Source organism: Neltuma alba, unplaced genomic scaffold (genome assembly GCF_004799145.2).
Source record: "Neltuma alba isolate B1F8T4 unplaced genomic scaffold, ASM479914v2 tig00011424_pilon, whole genome shotgun sequence".
Taxonomy (NCBI): domain Eukaryota; kingdom Viridiplantae; phylum Streptophyta; class Magnoliopsida; order Fabales; family Fabaceae; genus Neltuma; species Neltuma alba.
The window spans coordinates 295597-317294 of record NW_021636108.1 but is presented as its reverse complement, the minus strand read 5'-3'; the positions used below and the strand labels follow the sequence as shown (position 1 = coordinate 317294).

At 33.8% G+C, this 21698-nt stretch overlaps 1 protein-coding gene across 1 annotated transcript; it reads left to right on the top strand.

The window, feature by feature from the left end:
- Positions 1–670: 670 nt before the first annotated feature.
- Positions 671–3094, top strand: LOC114713357 (uncharacterized). The gene is made up of 3 exons (XM_028897988.1): positions 671–776; positions 1541–1984; positions 2312–3094. The coding sequence occupies exons 2-3, from the start codon at positions 1580–1582 to the stop codon at positions 3065–3067; spliced, it is 1161 nt and encodes a 386-aa protein (XP_028753821.1). The 5' UTR covers positions 671–776; positions 1541–1579; the 3' UTR covers positions 3068–3094.
- The last annotated feature ends 18604 nt before the right edge of the window (positions 3095–21698 follow it).

The following is a 21698-nucleotide window of genomic DNA, read 5'->3' as shown; positions in this document are numbered from 1 at the left end:
AATAAGTGTTGTCTTCCTAAGAATATTCATATTAATTATGTGTATTAGCTAGAATTATTATTTGATAAAGTTTTTAACATATGTAAGTATGTCAGTACTACAAAAACTATTCTAAATAAATAAATAAATATGAGAGATAAAATAAATTTAAATTTTATACTTAAAATCAAATTAAAAGTTAAACTAATTTTTATATTAAGCATATTGTTTATAAATTATTATCAATTATCAATGAGAATGTGATTTACTTTGCGGGCTCTATTCTTTTTTTGGGCCTTGATTTTAGGGGTCTATTCTTTTTTTTGGGCCGAAATTTTCGGGCTCTATTCAATTCATGATTCTTGTTTTCACTTATATCACTTCAAAAGAAAACATTAAGAATTATATTTAAATATTAAAAAAATCTTTTAAATGAAAGAAAACATTGAGAAAAAGTTACAGAGTGCACATTTTGTATTTTTATTGGTGAGAAAGAGTTGGATCAGAATATAAACTCCATACGTGTAAAATTTATAGAATACCAATATTTTCTATATATATATAACTTTATCAAGCCCCTCTCATCAATAAAATTCCTAAGGGGAGATTTTCCCCCATTTTTTTTCTAAATAAATTATTTTTGATTTAAGATAATTCACTAAAAATTGGTAAATCTGATTTTCTCATCATCATGCCGTTTCAGTTTCAATTTCAATTTCAACTTTGGGCATGGATCCACACAACACACGGAGGCAAGGAGCAAAGATCGTCTTCACTGCTCGGGAACAAGCATAAAGGTCAGTGAGATTTCTTCTCCGTTCTTACCATTCCGATCATCTCATGGCGCCGTTCATACTAATTCAATCTGCGCTCTTTCATTCTCTACTCTGTTTATTTATGTGTATGCATATGTGTGTGTGTGTGTATTAGCGAACTATTTATTTATATCGTTGATCTCCATTTTTTTTTTTTTTAATTGTTGCTGCATACGACTATACGAGTTGTTCTTCTGAATGTTTGAAACCATTTTTTTACGTGTCTGGTTGCTGAGAAAACGGAGAAAGAGAATCCGAATTCTGTCGTCTGTTTTCCTTTGGCCTGGTGTATTAAATGTTATTTCCTGGATTTATTTGCTTGCTTTCTTCTAACATCACAGAACCTCCAAAAAGAGAAAAAAAAGGAAAGAAAAGAAAAGAAAACCCCTTACTCAACCAAATTACTGGCGTGGAACTCAGTTGATTAAATTTTCCCTCCTGATTCTACATTTCATTCAGTGATATGAAATTGCTCTGTGCCAATATTCTTTTGATCAATAGCACTCTTATCATCAACGGATCGTCTTAATTTTGAATTTTATAGTTTTCTTCATATACTTCGCTCTTCGTTTTCTATGGTTTACGGTGACTATTAATTGTAATCTATTCCATGGCCCCTACATGTTTGATCAAGTTTCACCTTTACTACCTATTTTTCATGCTGACAATTTTTTGAACTGAATTTTTAAATTTATATTTTGTCTGTCATAAAATCCTTAAGTTTGGTTTGTCTTCTTGAACAACAGGTCTTTAGATTGAAATTTGGCAGCAATATATTAGCAAGCATGAGATTCAAGAAAGGAACTAAGGTAGAAGTATTATGCAAAACAGAGGTGCCTTCTGGCTCATGGCGATGTGCAGAGATTATCTGGGGCAATGGCCACTTTTACTCCATTAGATATGATGGGTATGATGACGGTACTAGTGGTGAGGCAATTGTAGCGAGGGTGCCTAGGAAAGCCATAAGACCACGTCCTCCTGTGTTTGAAGTCACTGAGGATTGGGAGTCAGGTGATTTGGTAGAGGTTCGTCAAAAAATTTCCTGGTCAATGGCCGCGGTTTTGAAGGTTCTTGAGGGAAAGCACGTTTTGGTCAGGCTGCTTGGATCTTCTTTGGAATTTATGGTGAACAAAATTGACATCCGGGTCAGACAGTTTTGGCAAGATGAAGAGTGGATTGTGATTGGAAAGGTAACTTTTATTGACCTTCATTTTCCCTTTTGAAGGTGCTGTAGTGCTTATCATCTTCCTTAACAATTTCAGTTTCCTGAATTATACAGATCGGTTGGCTTTACATCTTTTGAATTTCAATTTATTCACTACGTTGTGTTTACCAATAATAACAAGTGGAAATTTCAAAGAAACTGTCAATTTATGTTCTCAATGGTGCTTCTTTGTTTGATTCTCCTTCTCTCTAATTAATGCAAAATAAAAAGCAGCCTTCGCAATTTGTTTCTTGTATCAGTGTTTGTAGATCATTCATGCTGTAAGCTTAAATATTGGTTAATTGTTCTGCAGGGTAATTCCAGCTGTGAGAATGGAAAATGTTACAAAAAACTTGCTCCAGGGCTTAGTTCAATGGTCAGTGCCCAAGCTCAGAAAACAGCCACAAAGACCAAACAAACTTTTGACCATTACCATCTTAATGACAAGAAAAGAAGGAATAATCAGAATTCTCACCTTGGTTCTTCTAAGACATTGAAGCGAAGGAACCATCCACATGTGGAGTTATATACTGAACCTCTCCAGAAGTTTAGGGCAAATGATAATGAAAGCACATGTCATAGAGCGAGAGTTTCAAATCCACCTACACTACTGAGAGAACACAGAGGTGGTTCTCCGAACAACAGAAAATGTGAGTTTTCTAGAACTGATAAAGAGAGAAGGAGGTACATTGATGATTGTATCTCAAGTTCTGTTGGTAGCTGTAGTGTAACTGGAGGCAGTTGGAATAAATTGCGCTATACTGTATCTGCAGTTCCTATTGAAGATTTAGAAGTTGCAACTAGTGATGCTGAATCTGCCTGCCATTGTAGATATGAGCAAGGAAATTGCTTCCTTTCTTCAGAAGAAGAGGTGGAAGTGGAAATCCATAGGCTAGAGTTGCATGCCTATCGCTGTATAATTGAGGCATTGCATGCTTCAGGACCTTTAAGTTGGGAACAAGAAGCTTTAATTACAAATCTTCGTCTTTCCCTCCATATATCAGATGATGAACATTCAATGGAGATAAAGAACTTGATTTCTTCTGAGAACAGTGTATATGTGAGATGATTGGGATATCTCTTTTTAAATTATCAATACGCTTCCCCTGGTATAGTGTTTCATAATAGGCATTTCTTCTAGCCGATTTCTACTTTAAGAAGTTAGTTGAGAAAGTTTAAAATCGTAACAATGACAATGTTATTCCCTACTATTAAAAATGTTAACGATTAGCATAACTATTCTAATGATAATTAATCTTAGCTTTTAAACAGTAAGAAGTAATATTATTACAATTTTAATTTATTGCTATAAGGAATATTGACAACAAAGGGTCCAAAATTTTCACTATTGAGATTCACTTTAGTTCAAAAAACTAACCCATAATTCACATGCCATGCAACTAAACAAAAAGCTCATCATTGCGGCAGAACAAATATCACCCTGACCTTTATTTGGTTTTTAGCAATAAGGAATAGTGGCATTTACAGCAAATAATAATATTTATGTACTGAAATACTTGACAGGAGATCCCACTTCAAATAAACCGCAACAAATTTAATTGAAAAAAAGAAAAGAAAAAAAATGCAGCAATTGCCACGATGGAAGCAAATGGACAACCAGCCGCAGCCAACAGGAAGGCAATGACGGAGCACCAAAGCTACCACAGTGAACTTCTGGATTCAGCCATTAACGGAAGGGATTAGGGCGTTTTAATTTGGTGAAAAAACAAACAACAGAAGCCAATAAACCGACAGCCATTGGAACATCAATATAACGAGGAGATGTATGGGTTGAGATTCTCGCTTTCTGATGAGTATAGGAACATTCCTCCTTCTGCGATGGGTTCCTGTTGGCCAAATACTTTTTCTTACAGGGTAATACTACAAGTCGGTCTCCCTCTCCCAATTTTATCTTAGGTAGACCCCAAAAATCCTCCAGTCTCATAAACGCACCATAAGCGTCTCTCATCAATTGCATCCTTGCCTTCTCTCTCATGAGTTGCATCCTTGGCTCTGTGAGAGGGTTGAAAAAATGCCAACTTAAACCAAAAAGGGAAACCTCGTAGTCTTGTTGGAGAAATGCATCTAGACTAATGTGGTCAGGGTCATAAGTAATTGTTCTCATTTTTAACTCATTTGTAAATGATTGAGCAGCCAACATATGACCTATGTGTAGCCAAATATCTAAGTTTCTTTTCCTTGGATCATTTGAAGGAAAATGTCTTGAAAACTCTGGAGTATGATTGGTATAACGATCAAAGCTGTTACCAAAGATGATAACATTATGTAATAGACTTGGTTTCCAATTTGCTCGTAAGAGGTTGTTGTATAACACTGCTTCACAGTGTGGCATGAAGAACATAGTTGGTTCTGTGACTTGCCTCCTTCCATGTTCGTTGGAGAATAAGACAGAACAACCAAAAGATTTTAGAACTCGAATTTCAGTTGCTGAAAGAATTGGATCAAATACTTCTCTATCTCCAATCCAATTAAAATCTTTTTTCATTAATAGTGCAAGACAAAATTGCATCTTAGCTTCCTCATCCAATTCAATACAGCCAATACCATAAATCACCATTTTCATCTTTGACCCTAATCCTAAAACTCTTTGTATGTGTTCAGAAATCAATGAACTTTGTACCTCATCTCGAAAATTCTGATAAAATTGAGAACTCTCAAGTACATTTATAGATTTTTTTATTTTGTCCATCAATACTTCTTCTCTATCAGGATCAATTTGTAGATCTATTGGAGTCCATAGTTCTACCTTTTCATTCAGATAAACTTGATAAAATTCATCAAGGGTGATAGCTTTTGTCGATGTTGCCATTTATCCCTGATCGTTTGAGTTGTTTCTGGCCAAAAGAACAAAGTGCAAGTAATAAAACATAACATTGCTAGAAACAAGCAGTTGCATATTAGCTGTCTTAATATTGATGAATATCCTATTTGAGTAAAAGAGAGAATACATTTGTGAAGTGATATGTCAAAGGATGTTACTAAAATATGTTCATATTCACTATGTTTACGGTACAACCATAATTATCAGAGTAAATTATCAGAAATTTAGTCATTAAGTATTTTTTAAAGATAAGAAATAGATAACTCATTTGTATAAATTGAAAAAAAAAAACTAGTGAAGTTGTTAAACACATATTTTAATCATTTTCATTGGATATCTCTCCCTTAATGAAAAATCTCATTACTATATGCAATTAGTAGAAAGAGTTTATGACAAAAATTATAAACTTAGAAGACAAAGTGAAAAGGATTTTGTTAGGAAAAAAAGCGGGAAGAAAATGATTCTCTTTGGGTTAGGGGTTTTTTCTCTTGTTACCAAAAATAAGGAAAAAGAAGATGATTCTCTTATTTTCTCTTTATATTATCCCTCCTCTTCTTTTTCTAAACATAATATCAATATTTGAATGGTTTATATTTGACTTTATACAAAATATTTTTTATTTACTTTATTACATTATTAAACAATTCATGTCAAAATATAGCCATTATTTATTTAATTATTTTTCTTTTGATAATCAAACATTTTGTAATAATTTTATAAAAAAATTAATTTCAACCATTCATATGTTGATCTAGTAATTATAAAAAGAAAAGAGTAGGAAAGAAGATGGGAAAGAAAATAGAGAGACTCTTCTCCCCATTTAGAGACATAACAAACCCCTCTAATAGCTCTTAGATCAAGATCAGATGACCAACAAATAACAATTAACAAGAAGCATATCTAATAAACATAAATCCGTGACATTTTCAAAATAGACATACGAATAATGATTTAAAGGTTGCGCGCTTAGTGTCTTTAATGCTTCTAGGAAATTTCGGTTTTAGCTTTTTCATTGAAATTAAAATATAATTGGAATTAGAATATAAAAGCAATAAAACACACACACATATATACATAGAGATATGTGTGGGTGTGTGTGTGGGCGCGTAAACAGATAAAAAATTACCTTGATTTTTATTTGGTAAGTTTAGTCATGTTGGTGGAAACATGGCAAGAGCAAGCAGCTTCAAACGAGAATATCATATACAGAACAACCTAACAGGTAGGGGTGGAAATAGGCCAGGCGGCCTGTCAGGAGCCTGTGGCCTGGCCTGGCCTATTTAGGTATCAGATCAGGCTTAGGCCTGTAAAAAGGCCTGTTTATTTTATTAGGCCAGGCTCAGGCCTGATAGTGAGCCTGTTAGGCCTGTCAGGCGGCCTGGACCTGTTTTTTTTTTTTGAGGTTAAAATTACAAATTGATAGGAGGGAATATGCTATTCTGATTGGTTAATTGAGAAAACTCCATTCACATAAATGTGTTATCTAGAGCCTATTGCATACTTCATTTCATTTCCATTCTTTATAATAAAAATAATTGATGTATGTATAATGACACATATTTGAACAGAGAAAGAAAACATAAGTGTATTAAAAAAATAAAATAAAAGCATCATTCATTTATTTGATCCATGCTTTTCATATTAATCTTATATAGAATATATATATATATATATAGAGAGAGAGAGAGAATTGACCTATTATGTTTTAGACCGTATATATGTGTGCTCAATCTAATTCTTATTATAATAGTTACTTAATTAATTTAAATAAATAAATAAACTATAATAATTGTAACATTTTTTTTAAAACAACCATGTGTAACAACAGAATCAAATATTATTTTATTAGTAAATTAGTTTGAATAAATGATAAATTTAAAATATAAAAGGGATTAAGAATGTTTCATATTTTAAACTAGATCTAGTCATCAACTAATTTTTATACTAGAGATGGGATGAAGTGATATTTTTATATCAGAGTGAAATTATGTTTTTTAATAATTTTTCATATTAGATTTTTTTTGACCTAAGGGGACATGTTTTACAAATTGTGTTAATTTGATAATTTTTTTTTGTATTTTAGATCAATTAGGTTGAATTATTGTAATTTTGAATTGATTTATGTGTGTTTAAAATTTGTTAAAAGGCCAAGTCAGGCTCAGGCCAATTAAAAAGGCCTTTCACAAGCCGCAGGCCAACAGGCCTCACCACAGGCCAGGCCTGTTAAGGGTGAGGCCTGGTCTGTTTCCACCCCTACTAACAGGTTAGATTCAATAGACAATATATTTAGTAATTTAGATATTGTTATTTAGAAGTGAAATAACTGAGGAAAATGATAGAGATAAAGCAAAGACAATTTATAAGAATACAACTGTGGATAAAGATGAAGAGAATTCGAAAATATACCGAGCAAAGGAGCTAGTCAAGAAGGGTTAAATGGTGTCAAGTGATATATAGATGAGTGCAGATCAAATTAAAAATTGATTATCATATAAAAATAACTCTATTTTGAAAAATAACAGAATAATCAGATAAACGTACATCACTAAAGCTATGAGATATAATATAGTTAAGATACTTTATATGCGGGCTAGAGAAAAAAGTTAAGATATTTTATGTGTTAGAAAATACAGAGGGGGAAGAAAAGCATACCGATCTAGATCATATTGGAATCCAGCTCGAACTTATAAGCCTCGAGAGTCGAAAACTTTAAATTAGTGGAGCTTAAACCAAAAAAGAGAGAGAGAAATCACTAAGGATTGAATTTAGTGAAAGGATACAGGCTATGTTTGGATTGGCGTTGGGCAAAACTAACTTCTAATCCAACTGACTTTTGTAACTAAAATTAGAGTAAAAGTCAGTTATGGTATGTTTGGATAGGTGCTTTTAAAAAGTCAGTTGAAAAAATTAAAAGTTGTTTGGATGAATAGAAAAGTTAGTTCAATTGTAAAATGACTGAAAAGGACATATACTTTATTGAATAGTAGTGTTTGATATTTTTAATGTGATAATTGTTAAAAAATATCTAAAATTATTATGATAAAATAAAAATAGTTTATTTATGAGATAATAAAATAAAAATATCAAAAGAGCCAAACACCCATATGCTTCGGTCAAAAGAGCACTTCATTTTTTTTTTTGGTCCAACAAAAGAGCACTTCATTATTCTCATTATTATGCTCGCTTCCATACTTCACCAATGCCGGCAATTTCTGCATCGCCCTCAGGATTCCCCCTCTACTCTCGTCCACCTCCTCCGAAGAATCCTCCATTAATGCTCCCACCATCACCCAAGCCTGTATGTTGCTCAGAACCAGAGCCTGAAACAGCGCCACCTGATGCTGCGACCGCGACGTATCACCGTCGATGGGCATTAGGTCCGTTCCTTCTTCAACGTTGACATTGCGATGATGGTAAATCCTGGTGTCGATGAGCCGGTAGAAGAAGCTGCAGAGAATGTGGTAGACGACGCAAAAGAAGAGTGAGACGGAGAAGCCGATGACTGCTACGCATGGGTTCTCTGTTTTGGTTTGAGCTCGGTGCATATAGGTGAGAGAAATTAATGAGTCATAATTTTGCAACGGTGAAAAGCTACTTCCCACAACGTTGAAGAATAAGCCGCTTTTCTGTAAAAGTCAGATGCAAAAGCTATGTATCCAAACAACCAGTTTACCATCAGAAAGCTCCCAACTGACTTATTCCATTTTCCAAGGCACGTTTGGACCTCAAAACGGAGATCCAAACATACCCATAGTCTTTCACAATTAAATGAACTAAGTTTTGAATTTCTGCTGGAAGAGTTGCAGAGATAGTTAGATAACTCGATGATAGGACACGGAATAAATAGGTAAGTACCTCTTATTTAGAATAATTTCTAGGATCTGGATGGCACCAATTAGGAATGTGCAATATCTCTTATTTATTGTGAAATATTTCTTACTTGCCCTCTAATTAACAATCGAGGAATTGAATGCTGATTTAATTTCCTATTTAATGATGTGGAAGCTTTTTTATTTTCCAATCAATCAAATAATCTAACTCTAACCTATGTTTTAAAAGCGGACTGGACGTCCAACCAAAAAAGTGATCAGTTCATGGTTGGATGGTCTAGTTAGACCGATAATATAATGGTCAAATAAAAATAATATCATATATGCATATAATAATATATTGTGCAAAAAAATCAAATTGTTAAATGATTTCAATAAAAATTTTAATAATTTTTTTAGCCAGAAACGCTATGTTATAAGAAACATATTTTTCAGCACCATCCCACTTCTAGCCATTTAATTATAGCTTTTCATCTTCAAAAAGTCTCTCTTCACTCTTCACCGTTCATGATGACTGTGTTAGCCAAACAACATATATATATTATTCAACCAATCCAGATTATATACATATATGTATGTGATACTCAAAAGAGTTACAGCGGGAGTCTTATAAATACCTCTCTCCATTAGCTCAGTTAATTTGATGTAGAACTCGATCTAAATAATGATAAGCTGTGGATTGAAGAACACAGTTAGAGAAAGAAGGAATGCAGGGAATCTTCCAGCTGGTGATTGGGCACAGTGATGGCAACTGGGATATAGCCGTCACCAGTGGGGAACCCTCAGAGAGTGAGCAGAGAGATTAGGGTTTCGCTCCTGACTCAATGTACCGTATGTTATTTTCACCATCAGAAACTAACTTTAATTAATTGAGTCAATTACCCATCTTAGACTGGGCCCAAAATGACTACGGGCCACACTCAGAAATATTTATTAATTATCCTAATAATATCTAAATAATTATATATTAATAATAAATATCTCACATTCTCCCACTTGGCCCGTATACTCAATGCCATTGCCCAGTCAAGATTAACTAAGGACATACTACAAGAATCATGGCGATAAGTCCTCTTTTATCGAGTGTTACCTTCCATGTATTACAAGTAGCATCCTTACTTAATGGGTATCACTTTATGAATAAACTCAATGTTTATTCGGTTCCTGTCTCAATGTTTATCAATTTCAATATGACAAATGTATACAATCTCAAACAAGAAATGATAAACCATAAATTTGATTTCATTGCTCATAACTCAACTAGTCAAATGAAGGACGAAGTCCCATGTGAGGTACATGTGAAACGAAAACATTCGGTTTCAACCCTTTCGTCAAAGGATCAGCTAGCATATCATTTGTACTGATGCGTTCAACCGAAACTTGGCCATCCTGAACTCTTTCTTTTAGGCATAGGAATTTAAGTTCGACAAATTTGCTTCAACTTTTATTCCTTTTGTTATTTGCTATAGCCATCGCAGCTGCGTTATCACAGTACATTCTTATTGGCCTACAGATTAAGTCCACAATCTTGAGCCCAACAATGAAATTCTTTATCCAGATTGCTTGTGAACTTGCCTCAAAACATGCAATGTACTCAGCATCACTAGTAGAAGGAGCTGTTAGCGTTTGCTTTGCACTTTTCCATGATATAGCTCCTCCTGCTAATAGGAAGATGTAACCGGTTGTAGATTTATTTGTATCCACACATCCTCCAAGATTTGAATCTGAGTACCCAATTACTTCCAAATTGTCTGTTCTTCTATATGTGAGCATGTAGTGTTTAGTACCTTGTAGGTATCTGAACACCTTCTTTGCAGCTGTCCAATGTGCTTCCCTAGGATCACTTTGATATCTCCCTAACATACCCACAGCAAAAGAGATGTCAGGTCTTGTACAAACCTGTGCATACATCAAGCTTCCTATCGCTGAGGCATATGGGACCTTTTCCATATGTTTTCTTTCAAGCTCGATTTTGGGACATTGATCTGAACTAAATTTATCTCCCTTTTCAATAGGAGCTACGTTAGATGAGCAATTTTTCATTCTGAATCGTTCAAGAATCTTGCTAATGTAAGCTTCTTGAGATAAGCCTACAAGACCCTGGGTTCTATCTCTATGAATCTTTATGCCAATGACATAAGATGCCTCACCCATGTCTTTCATGTCAAAACTCTTGAACAGAAACTGTTTCACCTCACGCAATAGTCCTAGATCATTTGTAGCAAGCAAAATGTCATCCACATACAAAATCAAGAATATGATCTTGCTCCCACTAGCCTTGTGGTATATACAGTCATCCATGATGTTCTCAACAAAACCAAATGATATGATCACTTCATGGAACTTTAAGTACCACCGCCGTGAAGCCTGTTTTAGACCATATATTGATTTCTTTAGCTTGCATACCAACTGCTCTTTACCTTCTACAACGAATCCCTCAGGTTGTTTCATATAGACTTCTTCCTCCAATTCACCATTGAGGAATGCAGTCTTCACATCCATTTGGTGCAACTCTAGATCAAAATGCGCAACCAATGCCATGATGATGCGGAATGAATCTTTCTTAGATACAGGTGAAAAAGTTTCCCTGTAGTCGATTCCTTCCACTTGTGTGAAACCCTTAGCAACCAACCTAGCCTTGTATCTATCAATGTTGCCTTGTGAGTCCCTTTTGGTTTTGTAAACCCATTTACAGCCAATCGCCTTAGACCCACTAGGCAACTCTACAAGCTCCCAAACATGATTGTTTGCCATGGAATTCATTTCATCAATCATAGCATCATGCCATAATTTAGAGTTCGCACTCTTCATGGCCTGAGTAAACGTTAACGGATCATATTCAACATTTACATCACAGTCAACTTCAGCAGAGTACACTATGTAGTCATTAGGTAATGCCGGTCTTCTTTCTCTAGTTGACCTCCTTAATTCAACCTCTTGGGTTGATTCAAGCTGCTGACTAGGAACATCCTCTATCACATTTTGTGGAGGTTACACTTGTGTGACAGTTTGATCAGCTTGTATGTGTTCCTCTTGTCCAGCATTGTCAACTTGAGCTCCAGGATTTACATCATGTTCAATGTCAACTCCAACAGTGGGAGAGTCATTAACTATTGATGGTCCCTCATAATTTGTGTTAGTGGTTTGCTCTATGTGATTATCTTGTGAACAATCACTCCCACTAATCACATCATTCTCAAGAAATTTGGCATTCCTAGATTCTACAAATCTTTTAGAAGGTGGAGGACAATAAAACTTATAACCTTTTGACCTTTCTGCATAGCCTACAAAGTAAGCTCTAATGGTCTTAGGGTCCAGTTTCTTTTCCTGTGGATTGTACACTCTTACTTCAGCAGGACAACCCCATACCCTGAAATGATTTAAACTGGGTTTCCAACCTTTCCAGATTTCAAAGGGTGTTTTGGACACTGCCTTTGTTGGAACCCTGTTTAATATGTAAGTGGCTGTCTTGAGTGCTTCCTTCCACAAGGAAGTTGGAAGTTTGGAGCTACTCAGCATGCTCCTAACCATATCCAATAAGGTCCTATTTCTTCTTTCAGCTACACCATTCATGTCAGGTGAGCCAGGCATGGTATATTGGGTTACTATACCTTGCTCTCGAAGAAATTCAGCAAATGGACCAGGTGCTTGTCCTTCACTGGTGTACCTGCCATAATACTCACCACCTCGATCTGATCTCACAATCTTGATTGGTTTCCCAATCTGTTTTTCTACTTCTGCTTTATATTCTTTAAAGGCATCTAGTGCCTCACTTTTATTATAAAGCATATAGACATACATGTATCGTGAGTAATCATCAATAAAGGTGATAAAATATTTTTGACCATGCGCAGTCAAGTCGGGGCAACAAATATCCGTGTGTATAATTTCTAGCAATTCAAAACTTCTCTTAGCCCCTTTATGTGACTTGTTGGTCTGCTTTCTCTTATGCAGTCCACACAAGAATCAAACTCTGAATGGTCTAAAGACGGAAGAATTCCATCTTTACTTAACCTTTTGATTCTTTCACGGAGATATGTCCCAATCTCTATGCCACAGGCTAACAGAATTCTCATCAATGACACTTCTTTTAGTACCATGCGTAACAAAAAAAGATTGCGGAGAATCAGAAACAATTTTAAATAAACCATCAATCATAACTAAGTTTGCAATCAAAACAGAGTCTTTTGACAAAGTCATAAATTTCTTAGAAAGAACTAAATGGTAATCAAACGGAATCAGTCTTGACATGGAAATCAAATTCCTCTTATAAGAGGGAACATAAAAAACTTCATAAAGGTCCAAAACGCGATTATTTAAAAAATTATGTGAAAAGTCCCAACAGCTTTCACAGGATCTCCTTTCCCACTGCCTGAAAGGACCGTTTCCTCATTGGGATGTGGAGGCCTGCTGGTTAGAAAGCCCTGTATGGTAGTCGAAATGTGGATCATTGAACCAGTGTCAATCCACCAAGTGTCATTATTAACGCTAGAAAAATTAGATTCAAAAGTAACACACGATGAAAACATACCTCTCTTTTCTAGCCATGCCTTCCTCTTGAGACACTCATCCCTCATGTGTCCCTTTTTCTTACAGAAGAAGCATCTAGCATTCCTTTTGTTAATAGCTTGAACAGCAGGGATTTTCTTCTTTTTCTTTTCCTCCTTCTTTTCTTTCTTTCCCCTTCTGCTGCCAGCCTTGGAACTTTCTGCTAAATGAGCCTCCTTTTGTGCACCTTTTCCACTCATCAGCAATCTAGTCTCTTCTTAAACACACATGGACAGCAGTTCATCCACTGACCATTTCTCCTTATGTGTGTTGTACGAGACCTTGAAAGCATCATATTGAGCAGGAAGTGAGTTCAAGATCAATTGCACTAGGAACTACTCGGTAGGTTCCATTTCAAAGGATTTCAGCTGAGAGGCTAGGTCTCTCATTTTCATTATATGTTGCCTCACACCACCAATACCTGTAAGCCTCATAGCACATAATTCAGACATGATGGCACCACCCATCTGTTTGTCTGTTGGCTTGAACTGCTTGTCCAAGGCTTCCAGGTATCCTTTGGCTGTCTCACATTTAGGGATTGCTCCCTAATGCTTCTGGTGATCCTTTTGTATAAGCAGAAGAGATAAGCGGTTGCTCCGCTCCCATAATTCATACCTTTCTTTTGCCTCCTTATCATTTGAGGCATCATCTGGTCTAGGAGGCTTTTCATACCTCAAGGCATAATCCAAGTCCATACAACTGAGCTGCAGCAAAACATCATCTCTCCAATCAGCGTAGTTAGTGCTACCATCTAAGATGATTTTGTTGCTCACATCAGTCATGATTCTAGGGGCAGCAATTGGAACTGCAAATTGGAAACAGACAAATGAACAAACAAACAAACAAGCTCACAAGTTAGAATTTGAGGCAATCACAATTCACTGTGCCATGTATGCATGCTTAATGAATAAAGCATACAAGTAATAAATACGTATCACTAATATCTACCTGTGGGCAAAGACATTAGCATAGCATGTATTTATCTCAAATTGATGAAACTAGAATGCATTTGCATTTTCTAATACCTGTGGGCTACTTAGAAAATAACAAGGCCATTCTATCCCACCCTAATTAAATATGTAATTATGAGATATCTATCTGTGGGCAAAGATAAATCATAATTACACATTTAATTACAATTGATATTTCAAATCCATATGTGATTAATTAGTGCATGCGACATAATTAAGGATGCTGTGGCTACTCCTTAGAAGATGCATGCTAATCACAAATATCACAAATGTGCATTTAAATTCCAAATATGCACAACTTAATGGAGAATTTAACAAATCAATTTAATCAACAAAAGTAACTAAATAATTTAATTTAAATTCTCCCACTATTTCATGCACCCCAAAAAAAAATTTAATAAATTAATTTCAATACATTTCAACTTCAAAAGAGTTTTACAAAATTCAAATAGTTAATTTAATTGCCCAAAAAACATTATCCAAAATAGGCAATTAAATAACAAAACAAATTAAATTTTGTAAACATTTTCCAAATGTCAAAATGTTAAAGAAATTAATTATCCTCAATTTGAACAATTATGGAGCACAAAACAGAATTCAAAGAAACATATTACAAAACAAAATTAATTTATTTTGTGCAAACATATTCTGGAAAATCAAATTAAATGGCTCAAAACAATTTTCTGGAAATAAACCCAAATGGCCCATACTTAAGAGTCCAAACAGAGCCCAAATAATCAATCCAGAAACAAAACAAAAAAGGTTAAGACCCAAAACGAAAGTCTAGAAAACAAACAGAGACCAAAAATAAATTTCTATGCAAAACGAGCCCAACAAGGAGCCCAAAACGTTACTGTTCTGAAACTGTGCCAAAAAATACCTTTTTTTTTTGTTTTTTGTTAAGAAAAGGCAGCCCAAACCAAAAGTTTCAGCCCAAAAAAAAATTCTAGAGCCCAAAGTACTCTAGGCCCAATTCGAAAATTAAATAAAAAAGACCAAATAAAAAGTAAACAGACCCAATTAGCAAAAACCCTTTTTTTTAAAATACGGCCCAATTCGCGTCTAGCCCAGATCCTGAATAAGTGAAACAGTGAGTTTCACTAGGGCCCAAAATGACACCATTTTTTTTTTGAAGGCCAAGTCTGTCTCCCAATGGATCCGGGTTAGGTCAACCCGATTCCCAACCCGCCTGCGACCAGAAACATTGGTCCTCTACAGCCGCTGTCCCTGCAGCGTTTCACCATGCTCTTTGGTGACCAGAACAAAAATTCCAGTGATGCTCATGGCGTGTTACAGTGTTTATAGCTGCGGTGTCAGTGGCTTTATGTCCAAAATATATATATTGACAAGCAATTCTTTCACACAGATTTCCACATGAAGAGGAGCCAAAACGGCAAATCAAAATTTTGACTTTAAAGAGGGAAGCTAAACGTTGATTTCCAGCTCATTGATTTAGATCCAAAACAAAATTATAATAAATAAATAAACAATGCGACAGATCTCCGATTTGAGATGTGAAAATGACGCAAAGTGACCTATCAATCTTTTCTTGTTCGTACGCCCAAATCACCACAGATTCACTCATGAGTTTTTCATAAAGCAAAGACAATGAACAAAATATATCATAATCGGGCCTCCAATATCCGAATGCGGTGATGGTTCATAGGAGAATCAAATAATTCTCTTCCATCCTCTCAATACGTAAATCATTAAAACAAATATTCAGATCAAAATCAAATTAATCAGATTAAAAAGATGCTCTCAAAATGATTAAAATTTTCGAAATAGAAAATTAAACAAATTCAAATGAGCATCATAAAAGAAAAGAGTAAGGTGAGGTGAATCGAAAAACAAGGCTCTGATACCACATGTTAGCCAAACAACATACTCCTCCGGTCCTAATTATAAGACCCAATTGACTTATTTGAGGAGATTAAGGAAGCAAGTTAAGTTGGTTATTTATAATAAATAAGTGTTGTTATTTCTAAAATATCTTTGCTAATTAAGTATATTGGCTAAAACTATCATTATTAGAAGGATTATCTTGGAAAAAAATACATAAATATAAGAGAGAAAATGGATTGGGTCTTATAATTAGGACCAAATAAAAAGTCAAATTGGGTCTTATAATAAGGACCGGAGGAGTATATATATTATTCAACCAATCCAGATTATATACATATATGTATGTGATACTCAAAAGAGATACAGCAGAAGTCTTATAAATACCTCTCTCCATTAGCTCAGTTAATTTGATGTAGAACTCGATCTGAATAATGATAAGCTGTGGATTGAAGAACACAATTAGAGAAAGAAGGAATGCAGGGAATCTTCCAGCTGGTGATTGGGCACAGTGATGGCAACTGGGATATAGCCGTCACCAGTGGGGAACCCTCAAAGAGTGAGCAGAGAGATTAGGGTTTCGCTCCTGACTCAATGTACCGTATGTTATTTTCACCATCAGAAACTAACTTTAATTAATTGAGTCAATTACCCATCTTGGACTGGGTCCAAAATGACTACGAGCCACACTCAGAAATATTTATTAATTATCCTAATAATATCTAAATAATTATATATTAATAATAAATATCTCACAGACTGTTCAAGCTTCTTTTTTTCACTTTCAATGTTTTCTTCCATAATGATCGTAGATGCACCACTGTTTCGGCTTCCCTTTGGGGGTAACAGGTAAGCATTCATTTTTTATTTTCAATCCTCTTTCTTCTCTTCTTCTCCCTTACTTTTCTGTCTTCTTCTTCATCTTTGAGCCGCTGCAAGACAGAAACCAAATATTGTACTGAAGATTTGGGTTATTTTCCCCCAGCGTTCCTGGCAAGTGCAACCTATAAAGGACGGATCTATACTCAAAGTCTGACAATACGAATATGTCAAAGTGTGTTTTTAGTGCTTTGACTTCGATCTTAATGCGAAAGTGATAACATGATTTCAATTAAATACGAAGAGCGGCACCAGATCCCACAATTTCGAGAATACCGTACAAAGGCAATCTCTTTTTGCCCTTTTCTTTCATCCATCACTCTCCTAGTCTCCTACCTCTGACCAAAAGAGCATACTGAAAATAAGTCCAGACTTTAAGATGCATCTCTGCACATCTTACCACCTTCCAAGATGCAGATTTGCTCATACTTCAATTCTCAAGGACTACTTTTTCTTTTATTATGAAACGTCTGGCGCAGGTCATTATATTCTTGTATCCATCACCAACGTTATCTCACTAACAATTTCAAGTTCTGATGGAAATGTGCAGGTTTTCGAGGATATGCAAAGTAAAAAAGAAAGGAGATTGTGAAAGATGGTGATATCACTTGATATTTAGCTAACTCAAACTCAAACTCAAACTCAGATGTTTATTAGTAATATTTTAAAATACTCCTCTTGTCTTAAATATAACACTTCTTTTGCAATGTAATTCACGTTACAAAAAGAGTCTTATATTTGGGACCTGAGAAGTATTTTTTTATTTTAAAAATATTTTTCTAAAGGCTTGTACACTCACACTCAGTACCTACAATATTTTTTAATAATATTTAATACTTTAAAATAATTTTTAGTATAATTTTATTTTTGGAAGAATCCTAATTAAATCTGGTTAAAATATTAAAATTCAAATTAAGGTCTGCACTTTTAATAAAGTCTTAATTAGGCCAAGAAGTCTAATTAGGAATTTATGAATATTATTAAAAGACTAAAATATCCTTTTATAAGTAAAAAAATCAAATCATGAATAAATATTCTCCAATATTCCTTTCATTTCAGCTTCGAGTTCTTTTCATTTAACCAAATGGATATTGGTTCAACTATGATGTTTCAATTGTTGATTTCAAACTTAATTTTATTATGAAAAAAAGGACTATAAAAAAAAGGCAATTTCAAACCTTTCATATTTGTTATGATCAAGTTAAAATAGGAGGATAGAAAATTATAAAGAAGATAATAATTGAGGTCAGATGTGAGTTTGTTAATTTTTTTGGGTATTAAGCCTGTTTTTTTTTTCCCAATATGCATGGATACGTCAAGTTTTAGTTAGTGTAAAAATTGAAAACAAACTTTCAAACATGCTGAGTAAATTTTAAATTATGAGAGAGAGACGTATAACAACCACTTAAATATAGATGTAAAGTCATATAAGGTATTTCTAAATTTTCTGACGTAAAATGTTTTGTATGAGTAAATATCATACAATTCCAAGTTTTCATAGTTTTTTTTTTCAAATTTTTTTAATTTTAAAGAGGGCATTTTAGTCTTTTAATAATATTCAAAAAATTTTAATTAGGCCTCTTGACCTGATTGATAATTTGTTAAATCAAATTATAATTCAAGCAATCAACATAATCTTATTAAACAAGCAAGATAAACAATCAAATTATAATTCAATACTACCTTTTATCACTTGATTAATTTAGTCTCCTCAAGGGACAATTAATCCTTCTTGATTCCTCCTCACAAAGCCTATTAAATCAAGCATAAGCATAGGCCATATTAATAGCCAAACCACTTAAACATAACACTTTCTCTTTAACTTAACATTTTCCTCCTTTTTCTTGGATTTTTAACAAAATAATTCCTCCTCGAGAATCAATAACCTCATAACTCATTCCTACACAATTTTTCATAAGGAATTCAAATATGGAATCAGATTTTTTAAAATCAAACTTCTTCCCCATGAATTCCTCTTGGCCGAATAGGGGGTTTTAAGCTTTTAAAATTTTTATTTTTGATTCCAAACGGGAACGCAAGGCGCCTTCCCTACCACGTCATGGGCTCGATACCTGCGCGAGGCACCCTGGGATTAGTCTGGCCGATAAGCTGGGATACCCTGAGTTAGCGATACCATCCTACTCAAAAAAAAAATTCTATTTTTGATTCCAATGATTTTACACACTTCCTTTTAGTATATCCCTACAAAAAAAAATATTTTAAACCCATTAGAATTATCAAATTAATACAAAACAAACTTCTCCAGTAAGACCATCCCTTGGCTGAAATGAACATATAGAACCCTAAGTGTATTTTCTTTCAAAAACCATTCCATATATCACTTAAACAAGCTTATTATACTTGATATTTAAGGTTTCTATCCTTTCCTAAACCTTCCATGATCAAACCGAAATGGGACAGTATCTAGCCTTAGAATTTCAAGCCAAAACTCTAACTAAACTAGCTTGAAATTTAGGGATAAGAGGGTTTAAGCATACCTTGATGTTTTCTTGATGTAAGTTGAATGATTCCATGTCCAAAACCTCCAAAAATTCAGTCTCCCTTGTTCAAAAACAAAAATGGCAGCACCTCCCCTCTTTTTCTCAATTTTTCCCACATTTTCTTGTGTTTTAGGAAAGAATATTTGTATAAAAATCAAGCTGCCTTTCCCCCCTGATTTTTGGACGTCCAAAATGGCTGAAATGGTTAGTTGGCAGCCATCAAATGCCTCATAGCTTCAGATCTATCCATGTGTCCAAGCTCTAGGTTATTCCAATAATGATCACTTAATTTTGCATTTTATTTAATTAAAAATAGAGCTGTCCAGAAGTTGCACGATATTGGGCTTGAATTGGGCCTAATGTGGATCCCAAAAATGGTTTAGGCTGGTCCAAAAAGATGACTCACAATTCAAATCAAAATCCCAAACCATTCTGAAACTTTATCGGTTACTATTCACTAGTAACATTCCAAAAATTTTTTAGACATCCAAAAATTCATTTCTATTATGATAATTCACCTTTTAATATGAGAACATGATCTGAAAATTTTCAGAATTTTTTTTCACCTCTAGATATTTATTTTGAATTTTTTCTGATTAGACTTCTATTGATGTTACTGTAGGAAAATAAATTCCCTGAAATTAATTCCTGGACTTTCAAGGTCTAAAACCAATTTTATAAATTCAAATAAATATTTAGATGATTTTTTCATATTTTTTTCAGAATTATTGAGGCCTCTAACTAATTAAAATAATTATTTTTTTCTGATTTTTTAATATTTTCCCGAAAACCTCCATTTACGGGAAATTCCATAATAATTTATTTTCAACATAATTCTACCTTTCAGGTCTCAACCAAGTTTCTAAAACATCTAATTTATACTTTTACCATTTTTCGGAAATTTTCTAGAACTTTTTTTCCAAATTTCTCATTTTGCCCTTCATAAACCGATAATTACGAAAATACCAGTCCGGACTTTATCAGAATTTTACATCAAAAGTTATTTTATCTTCCTGTCTAGTTTCTACATTGGCCCTTATTCTAATTGTTAACTTCCTATGTCCAGGTAAAATTTCTTAGGATGTGACAATATTTCTTGATATTTAAACTTGTATTCTTATCTTTATGTGAGTAAAATTACTTACCATCACAACCAATAACTTCTTGATTAACTAGTTTTTCTTTTGTCATAAAATATCTCACTTAAATTATTCTTGCATCCGTCACCAAAGTTATCTCACTAACAGTTTCAAGTTCTGACTTTTAATTGGCCACCTTCAAGCTCTGATCTTGTTGATTACTTTTTTCTTGCCCCCCAGTTCGGTTGTTCCTTTCTTCTTTTATTGCAAAAATATTTTCTCCCCTTCTCGCAAAAGTATTTTCTCCCCTTTTGAAGTCATTAACGAGTTCGGAACCGTACACTGGGAAGGGCGGGGGTGAGAAGATATAAAATGAATGAATCAGGTCTATTTTTCTGCTTAGCAAAACCCAAAAAAAAAAAATTAATTTAGTAAAAAAATTATAAATTTCATTGATTAAGTGAGAAGGGAGAGAGAGAGAGTGAAAAAATATAAAATGAATAAAGCTAAATTATATATTTTTCTGCCTAGGAAAAAATTATATCCTTTTATTTATATCCAATCCATCATTAGGCCTCATTTTACCTAATTTTTTATATGGACTTTATTTAATAATAAAAGATCACATGGGTATAATTTCGAAATTCAATTGGACTGTTATTAATAATAAAAGTACACATGAAAATTATCACATAAAAAATATATAGACTGTGAAATATTTTTTTGGTTGAAAAACCTGTGAAATATTTATTTTCTCTTATCAAGAACTGAAATATTTTTAAAAAAACAAATAATTAGAATATACAATTTGGGATAAATCTTAAGTCTATTTGTTTATATTCATTAGATCAGATTATCTAATTAAATATTGTCATATGTATTTTTAATTATTAATTATTAATAACATCCAATCAAATTTTAAAATTGTGCCACTGTAAATTTTTATTATTTAAAAAAGCCCACATAAAAGGTTTAAGTAAAGTTAGAGCTTGTAATGACAGAAAAAATATATAATTTAGTTTTATTCATTCTATATTTTCTCAGTTTCTCCCTTTACCGTGTACGGTTGGGTAATAAATTAAATTGTACCAAAGTAAATTTTTGTTATTAAAAAAAATCTCCAAAATTGCTTCATGCTGGGCGACACATGTTTTCTTTCCAATTATATTCCTTAGAATGCGTGTTTGTTTTGTACCAAATTAAAATAC